This window comes from Apaloderma vittatum, unplaced genomic scaffold (assembly GCF_000703405.1).
Source record: "Apaloderma vittatum isolate BGI_N311 unplaced genomic scaffold, ASM70340v1 scaffold13193, whole genome shotgun sequence".
In the NCBI taxonomy this organism is placed as follows: Eukaryota; Metazoa; Chordata; class Aves; order Trogoniformes; family Trogonidae; genus Apaloderma; species Apaloderma vittatum.
Window position 1 is genome coordinate 6,111 of NW_009706473.1, and position 9,536 is coordinate 15,646.

A 9,536-nucleotide genomic window follows, 5' to 3' on the forward strand; every position below is an offset into this window, starting at 1 on the left:
GGCATTCTCTCACAAATTTCAAATTTTGTGTTAACCCAGTTGGTTAGCAAATTGTTAATGTCAATTAAACTGAGCCAGCTTACTCAGTGGAAGTTCTCATGCTTCAAATGCGTTCTTGAAAGCACTTCTTTTTGATTCTTCTATTTACATCATTCCTAAGTGTTTTTGAGACTGAAGAATAAAGCTTCAGTGGTATCGGTAGTGAAGTTCCTTTTCCTGGTATGCCACAAAAAAGTTTTCGAACGCTTGGGTCTGGAGCCAAGTGAGTAGGGATCAGGCATAGATTCAAGGCCCTGTCCCCGAGCTGAGGAGCCGTGCACGGAACCAAAGAAATGGAAGTCGGGGAATGGGTCAGACCTGGATCACAGTGGGTGCAGGAAGGCATAATTCTGATATTTTATGCTGCTGAAGAGGGAATCTGGATCTGAACCGTACTTTGAGCCGATTGTGCGTGTTAATAGAAGAAGAATTTTTGATACTGTCGCAGCTGCCCCTCAAAACCATTCAGCAGATGAAATCCTTTGTGCTCCAACTTCTCTTCTGTCTCCTGAAAGAGACAGCTCAAAACCCGCTTCCAGGCTCTTGGAGCTGGGGTTAATCATGTTGACTCCAGTCTTTTCTAAATTCAATTACTCTTTGTCTCTTACAGAACTATATCCATGGGAGCAGCCAAGCCCAATTTGTGGCAGAAACACACATTGTTCTGCTGTTCAGTATCCTTCCTGCTGCGAAGCATGTGCTTGGGGACGATTTTTCTGTTCGCTTACGCCGCTGCCTTTGCTGTGGGAGTACTTTGCCAAGGCTCATCACTGTCACCCAGTACTGATGCAGGAGCTTGTAGAACCTTTCAGTGTTGACAACTACGCTTTTCCTGTGCCGGTGATCCTGAAAGTGGAAAACTGTTTGCTGCTTTCTCGCCATCTTCTTTCTTCAGCGTTAAAGATGTGGGTCTTTGTGGAATCGTAAGATTTGTCAGGACAGCCCCTGTTCCTCTGTGCCTGTCTCTCTTCAGTCTCACTTTGTTGTTGCTCTGGTGTTTTCCTCTGTTGCTGATCTTCCTTTGTTTCTTTCCTTGCCTTCTTGACCGTTAATCTTACTGCTCATTCAGGCTAATGATTGAGGATTTTTCCATGCCAGTATTTTGCCATCAGGAAAGGTAAGCGGAAGCTTGCAGATTGAGAGCTTTTACTTTTTTCATTCGTACTAAAATGTTTCTTTGGGGTCATCAGAATACTCAGTTCGACGTTCTTCTGGTCTGTTCCCACATGCATGTCTTCGATCCATCATCTGTAACTTTAGTCATCTCCGACTCAAGCTTTTCTTCCTTGTCTTGTCACCTATGTCAGCCTGTGCGTTCTTTTGGTTTTTTTTTTTTTATTCAGGATTTTGTATTTTATTTAATATTTTTTTCTGGTGGTGTGGCAGTCCCAAATTGTTTACATTTTATAGTACACAGGTATGCCGAATAGCAGGCTTACTACAGGCACATCATGACAAAAGTTCATTAAGAGTACCTGTTGTCTTCAGTGCTTGACAATAATTATCAGGTCTCCTCTGTTGCAATAGCAGTGACTTCTGCTAACGTCTCCCTTTTCTTGTTTTGACTGTTAAAAATCCCAATTTCAGCAAGTGATGCGTTGAGGTTTTTTGTACTAAAATAAATATAAAGTAAGCAACTGATGTTTAAATATGCTGCTGTTAAAAGAACTTTACTCTTTTGCTTTGTATTCACTATCAAAGATTTTTTTTTTTTCAAAACTTCCATTTGAAGGAGGACTTCTGATGTTTTTGTAGTTGTTACTTTCCTTCTGATGCATACAGTCAAATTTAAGCTAGAAATGCTTGTGGATGATTATCCATCACATTATGGACCCAGTCCCTCAGCCGTGGGTACGGTGTGGGAGCTGAGCTGACGAGGTCAGGAACAAGTGGCTTATTGAGTCAATATTGTTGATTTAGCCTTAAATACCGTTCATAGATGGTGGTGTGACTTTAGGAATGGTACTCCTCCACGAAGCTGCTACTTCTGACATGGATGTGGGGAAAAGGAAAAGTAAGTACAACTACTTTTCTTTCTAAGAGAAGGCATAGTAAGTAAAGATTTTGGATGCGCTGTTTAACAGAAATGCTTTTGCACTGTGTGTGTTTTCGTACGCTTCCCACCTTTAAGCAGAAGCGAATCGTTTGAGTTTTTGGCAGCATTCGGAGTTGCTTAGCAAGCTGCAAGAGAAACTCACAACCCTTTTGGGAGACCTAAAGACGATTTGCAGCCTTTTGCTAGTAAGGGAGGGAAAGGACTTACTTCCTCTTAAAGCAATGGCATAAAAATGATTTCCAGTAGAAATTTGAAAGAGAATTGATGTTGTTTTAATTGTTTTCAGTGACTTCGATTAAGGTCTCATCTGATCAACCTCTAAATATTACAGAATGATTTTAAAACCCCTGGTCACCGCAGTGTTTTGGGGGACAGCTGTCACCAGGATCTTATTCTGCCTCTCTTGCAGTTATGTGCATCGCTGGGATTGGCCTGGTGGTGTTGTTCTTCAGCTGGTTGCTGTCCGTCTTCAGATTCAAATACCACGGCTACCCGTACAGGTACCTCTTTTGGCTGCTTCAGTCACCCTTTTCCTGTGCGTGGCAATACAGCCACAACACCAGGGGCTTCTTTGAAAGAAGCGGCTAAACGCGAATGAGGACTTAAAGGTTGAGAGTGACGCTGGAAGGTTTTTATACAGGCTTATGAATGAATCTGTTCCTGCTGACTGGTATTTCCTTGTCTGGTAATATTGATATAAACCAGGATGGAGAAATAGCCAAAGGGCCTGTTCTCTGAAATCCAATTTGGTGGGAAATACTCTTTTAAAAGCATTTCACTTGATTCTCAAAGAGTAGCAATATTGGTCAGTGTAATCATTGGAAGTAGCCGTGTTCAAATATCACGGGTTTTTGGTCTGGCCGAATATTTCCTGGACTGTTGTGGTACTCTCCTTTTCATGCCATTACTTACTGTAAAATAGTTCTACTTCCATAGTGTTATCTCAGCCAGTTTATCCTAGAAACAAGTGTCTCTCCGTTTCTCTACTTCCCTCTTCCTCCACATCCATACATCTTGATTTTTAATCCTTTTTTTGAGAACAAGTAGTATGGTTGATGCTTTCAAGTTGTGTACATTTTGGGATAGTTTCTGTCAAGAGTCTAGAACTGACCACTTATCTCTACGGATCATATATATATATATATATATGTATAACGTTGTGTGGTTCATTTTGAAGGAATAAATACATGTTGAGAGACCAGCTTCTACCATCTTAACTTCTGAAAACAGTTTAATTTGTCTGGAAGGTTAATCCTATAGGCAAATCCCATAGGCAAATATTATACCCTTTCTATGAGAAGGCAGTTCTTACTGAAAAATATTTAAATAATAAATTTATTTCATTAAGACTTTTCTCAAGACCGGAAGAGACCTGAACTTCTTCTCTGTGGAATAACTGTTCAGCTTTTATTCAAGTCTATGCAACGATCTTATGTGTTTTGTTGTAGATAAGTTGTGGTTGATTCAGGTTTTGAGTAACTGAAAGAAGTGCTTAAAGCAACTTCTCCAAGGCTGCTTACGTTGCAATTGCATCAAGCCCAGTTTCTCACTCACGTTTTCTCAGCATATATGAAAGCTAAGTGGAATGTTGTACACCCATGTTTCTTTTAAGATTAATGTCTGTTATTTTGTTCCCGCAGTTTCCTAATGAGTTAAAGGATTCCAGAACCTGTAACGTTGGAAAGATCGCGACTCTGAAATTGCGCGTACTGGAACGGAAGAGCTGAATACGTGTATGGTTCGTGCTACCTCTCTTTACACGGAATGAGATAGTTAAACACTGAACCAAAGACGACGTGTAGTGCCTTACATATAACAAGCAATTTGCTCTGAAGGACACAGAGTATTAAGATGCAATCTCTTTCTCATGAGCTTTACATCTTCTTAAACAACTACTTCTAGTGAGTTTCAGAACTTAATGCTTAAAACTACATTTTCACAGACTAACTAGAAACGGTAACTTAAATCCTGTTGGATAACCTGTTTTCCGTACGTTTCTTTTCCTCACAAACATTTATCACTTTATTTCCTGTTTGTGCATAGCAGGTGACAATATCTTCTTTGACTTGCCTTTTCATGCTTGAGAAAACATCCTCATGCACCCGGAAATCTTTTCCTTCAGTCTGTGTCTGACCCTTGGAGCATGCTCCAAATTTCAGTGTGGAGCGTGCATATCCTAGAGCTGTATCTCATTTTTGAGAAGAGTACTGAACTGCTGTACGATAAAAGAGGTTGTCTGGCAGATGCAGGGAGAGTTTCAGCAGGTGGAACTGAGTTACTAATTCAGTTATTCATTAAAAAATTTCTTTGCCAAATGCTGGAACTGCATTAAGTCATAACATTGCCTCAGAGCAAAAAAAAAATTCTTATATTGACCAACACTCATACTCTCACAAAGCAAAACTACGAAGGTAACTAGCTACCTGTAGTGGGAATTAAGCTTGCCAACTGGCTTTCAAGTTACTGCTCAGCACCCTGACAAACCTGACAGATACCAGATTTTTGGTCACTACGTAAGTTCTTACATTCTCCATTTATTTTCTCCAAGTTCTTATCCTTGGGGAGGATATGGGGTATCTAATCCCAGGGTAAATATTGTTACCCTGGGAAAGGTTTGTTAGCCTTTCAATAAAGTGCATGTGCTTTTTGCTCTCTCCTTTTGTTCTGTCATCTCACACATGTACTTTGCCTTAAGGATTCTTGGGTGGAAGACGCTGTGCCTCAGCCCAAACTGTTGTGTAATTCAGCAGCGGTACCACAGGAAATCTTTGCTGCCTGATTCAGTAATAACTTCCTTCTGTAGGCTGTGGTGGCCCTGGAGGTTTCTAGTGAGAGGAAAATCCGATGAGTCTTTTGTCTCCTGCTTCTGCCTCACCCCTGTCTCAAGGGCTTACAGAATTTGGATGCTTTAGATTGAATCTCATTCAAAGTAGAACGTTATGCAGTTTTGCTGGATTAACACAAATCTCAAGTGCCTTAACTTCGCTAATTTAGTTGTTTGATGTTTCAGCTTGTTGAGATGCATTTTTCTGTGCCATACTGAATGTCAAGCCTTAGTGGAACGGATAAATTTTGTGCCTGACTGGATTTTGGACACGTTTCAATAAAATTTTTTAGTCTAATCCATCCTCCTGTGTCTTTTGATCTTTAACATAAACCAAAACAAACCTCTCTTCTTCCACTGTTATTTGAATGCATTAAATAAAATGTCTGTATGTAGTAAATAAGCGGAGTAGACTGGATTAGTAGCATCTCTGTGTTTATGTGGGAAGTTACAGCTCCAAATGTCAGTACTAGAAATCTCGCATGGCCGACTAATGGCATAAAGGTTGCATGGGTTTTGCTCACTCAGGACAGTTGTCCTGAGTGAGAATCCTGGTTTCCTGGAGTGCCAGACAGGTGAACTAACAGTGTTTCTGGAGGTGGAATCTAGCTAGCACTATAGATTGGCTTAGAACAACTCTGGACTGTTGTACGTGGTGCTTATTTTCCCGCCCTGCTGGTACAATGCTTCCAATAAACGTTTAAGTTGGTTGTAATTCAATCATTAGCAGTGAAAGCGGCTTACGCTCTGATTCTAAAGAAGGAATCTTTCTTTTTCGGCAACGTTCAGGCTTGCTTCTAATTTTTCTGACATGATGCGTGCGTATTTTAATTCCATCCCTCTAAAAAGCGTCTAATCATTGCTCGACTAAACAGCTGGGCATCACACTGGTGGATGTGGAGACGTGTTGGCCTCCTGCTTCAGGTGATACAGATGGTCAGAGTTTTGGGTTTTCTTCTTTTTCCATGCTGACATACGAAATGAAAATAACACGTTTCCCAACAGGTTTTTTTTCCGCTTTGTAGGCTGAAGCTGAAATGCGTGGAGGAGGGAAACTAGTGTGGTAGTGGAGCAAAAGAAGACAGAGCGTTTGCAAGGACCTGTAGCAGATTTAGAGAGGATGCAGATCTGGGAAGTTTTGACTTGTGCAGCAGCTGAGAGGTAATGGCCAGCTGTAATTGGGACCCAAAGTGATTCTTGGGACTATTAGCATGTGCATCTTGCAAACTAGTTATTATAATCCAGTTCTAGACCAGTAGAACAAAGGTGGAAGAGGCAGTGCATTCGAGAACTGGTATGCTAAAACTGGGAGCTCGCTGAGGTCATCTCCTTTCAGAAAGTGAGCCATTAAACAGTTTAGAAGTGCCCTAAAACTTACCTTTGGAGAACACGTAACTATGATAAAAGGAGGAAATGGTATATTCTGTAGCTGAAAATGGACTGTGTGGTTTTGCTAACGTGGCTGGCCTCAAAGATTGCTGCTTTTTCTGCTTTTGTCGAGGGGCTGTCGTCTATTTAAAAATCATTTTGGAATAATAGCTAGAAATAACATAAGGAGCTCTCTGGTGAGCTAAGCCCAAAGCAAGGTAGTAAATCTAACTCATTAGACTTAGCTAATGGTTTGTGTTATCTACAATTTACTGGAAGCTCCTGTCTTCAAACCACTCCAGTGCTGTGCACAGAACATGCTGCTTACTGGTGGTGCCTCAGTTGTTCCTGCAGGAAAGCCTTTATCAGCGACGCTTCGGAGGCGTGTGCTCTTCGGGGCAGAGCGGCCGAGTCCTCCAACAAGGTGGCAACCTGAATTCATCCCGTGACTGGTGATGGCCGTGGGGCTGAGCGTCTGTACGGCATCATGTGATTTAAGATTCAGCCGCGAGGATGGGAACGAGTTAATCCTTTTGGCAGGCGGCGGGACAGCCATCGAGGTCTGGGGAAGGCGATGAGATGATGTCTGCCTAAAGGCTTTAGAGGAAGAATGCAGATGTTTCTATGGTCACAGCTGTTGGACGTCTAACTAAATGTACAGCAAGGCTCGTTCTCTTTAAAAAAGTGTAAAAATAAGCATAACAGTGATTTTCTTATTATTTTTTTTATTCCTACCCTATATTCCTGACAAAAGTAGAGGTTATAGAAGTACTGAAAATAAGTCAGGGGCTTAACTTTTTAAGCATTTGGAACATCTAAAGAAAATCAGATGCCTGAACGGCTTGCACTTGTTTAGACGCGCTGCCCATGACATCAGATTATGCTGGATCGTGGTACCTGGCAGCCAAACTTTGTCAGGAGAAAAGCATGGTCTGTAGTGTTCCTTTATGATCCGTTAGCAATGGTTCCTGATAGTGTGTTTTTGTTAATAAAAAAAAAATTTACTTAAGCGTAAGGACTTTCTGTCATAGACCAGATACTTTTTAAGAAGTTAAAATTTCAAAACGTGTTCATCTGCAGTGAGAAATTAATTCTTGCAAAGGATTTGGTAAAGTGCTGGTGTTTTGTTTCGGTGTTGGTCCTTGCTGTTTGCTGCTTTCTCATGCTGAAAAGGTTCAATTATCCAAAACAAACCACTGCTCAACTGATTCCACACCATCACTTTGAACTTTAATGGGGGAATGGAACAACAGCAAAACAAAGAACAAACCCAGGCTCTTGGGCAAGCAGTCATCTGTTTTCAGTTTTTATCATGCTTTTCTCCTGACAAGTAGGGAATGAGGTTTGTTGGACATAATTATCCCACTTCAAAACTCAGGTCCCCATGTGTTACCTGATCTAGTTGAGAGACGTCCCTGCCCAAGACAGGGAGGTTGGATTAAATGATCTCTAAGGTCCCTTCCAGCCTAGGCCAGTCTGTGATTCTATGAATTAATTTAAGCGTAGTGTTTTATTGTTCTGGATTAATTGTGCTACTTTTATCACAGATAATAATCTGAAGAAGATGTATATGTAGTTTGTATTTCTAGGTCAGGAGCACATCAAGTTATTAAAATATTCTCTTGTCAGCCATTTTGCTTAAAAGTAGGCTAATATCTACTTAAGAAAATTAATTAGTATAATTATGAAAAAAAAAAAACCAACCAGTGTGATGAGACTCTACAGTGGCCCTTGGTTTGTCCTGCAGATTAAGCTCTGAATCCTCATTCTTCAGGTATGTTGGAGCAGCCGGCAGCGCTGATGAGTAGGGGAAGGGGTCCTGGGTGCTGAAGGAACTGAGCTGCACGGGTGTTTGATGGGCAAAATGTTTATTACACGAATGCGCTCAATAGCTGCCCATATGCAGATTTCAGTGCACTCCTACAATCCTGGGGGGTTTTTTGGCAACCTCATTATCATGTCATGTTTTCTGGAGCGATTTTTGGAAGAGGGAAATATTTTTATCCTTGCTTTGTCGTGACCTTTTCTCACAAGAGGGTTTCTTTTTCCTGTGCAACTTGAGATATAAGTTATGAACTGGAAGAAATTAAATTTGTTGGTTTAAACTGGGTTCATATACCTTCTTCCATCTCCCAAGGAAATAGTAAAAGAAAAATATTATATAGTAATAGTAATAAATGTCTCTGTAGTTATTCTAAATCAGTAAGATATTGGTCCATAAAGCAGACTAAATTCCTTGAAGAGGAAAACAAATGGGTTTTGTTCCTATTTTAATCACACACTTGGAATACTAACACAGAGTTAAGAATATGTAATGCTTCCGGTTTAGTTAATCTGTCTGGTGGAAAAAAAAATAGAATGGCTTTTTGCAGTTTTATAATGGAGCTTGTAGCAGTCAGTTGACATAGATTTATTTTTTTCCTTCTAAAACTTAGCTAGAGAGCAGGTGATGCTTTGGTCTTTTAAAACTGTAGCATTGACCGTGAGATACCGTTTGCTAACAAAGCTGTTACTAAATCTGCTGTTTGGTGTTACTCAAATCCTGCAAATACAGGATGCAGTTTTTGGATAAATGTTAAATTCTAAAGCAAAGTCTATTAAGACCAGTTTGTGGAATTTCCCTGGGATACCTAAGCTTGTATGTGCTGAAGTGTGAAAATGCTATTTATTCTACCTTTTAGTATGAAATAGATATTGAGGAGTAGTTACGTTTAGGATGTTATGTTTAGTTATGTTTAGGCTTTCACTTAACCATTTTATTTCTTATATTTTGCACATTGCTTTATGAAACCCGGTGAGTTTACTGGGCTGAGCCTGGGTTTGTCTGTTGTTTTGCTGTTATTCTGTTCCCCTGACTGAAGTTCAAAGCGATGGTGTGGAATCAGCCGGGCAGCGGTTTGTGTTGGATAACTGAACCTCTGCAGCACGAGGAAGCAGTGAGCATTGATTTCTTTTTTACTTTCCACAAGAAAATACATTAATTTTCAGAACTGGTTGTCTTCATAGGACGTGAGTAATGCTTGTGCCACGGGTTTCCGAGGCGGTGCGGTGCTGGGCTTGGTTCTGGGGGTGGGCTGGGTTCAGACCCCGGGGGCAGATGGAGAAACCTGCGGTGAAAGCCCAGCCGGGGCCTTCGGGGCCTTCTCCTGCCTTTCCCTCCGAATTAGGGCTTGTCCATCTGCCCGGAACGTCGAAGCTGCTCGCACAGGCAGGGAAAATCTTCTCGGCGTGTCCGCAGGAAGCGGCCAA

General features: G+C 41.1%; 1 protein-coding gene across 1 annotated transcript in view; it reads left to right on the forward strand.

The window, feature by feature from the left end:
• MAGT1 (magnesium transporter 1) overlaps nucleotides 1–3,988 on the forward strand; it is an 8,952-nt gene extending 4,964 nt beyond the window's left edge. The window contains exons 6-9 of the mRNA XM_009865812.1: nucleotides 650–713; nucleotides 1,979–2,053; nucleotides 2,505–2,595; nucleotides 3,736–3,988. Coding sequence (XP_009864114.1) covers nucleotides 650–713; nucleotides 1,979–2,053; nucleotides 2,505–2,595; nucleotides 3,736–3,751 — 246 coding nt within the window. The 3' untranslated portion in view covers nucleotides 3,752–3,988. The remainder of the gene's footprint in view (nucleotides 1–649; nucleotides 714–1,978; nucleotides 2,054–2,504; nucleotides 2,596–3,735) is intronic.
• Nucleotides 3,989–9,536: the final 5,548 nt, after the last annotated feature.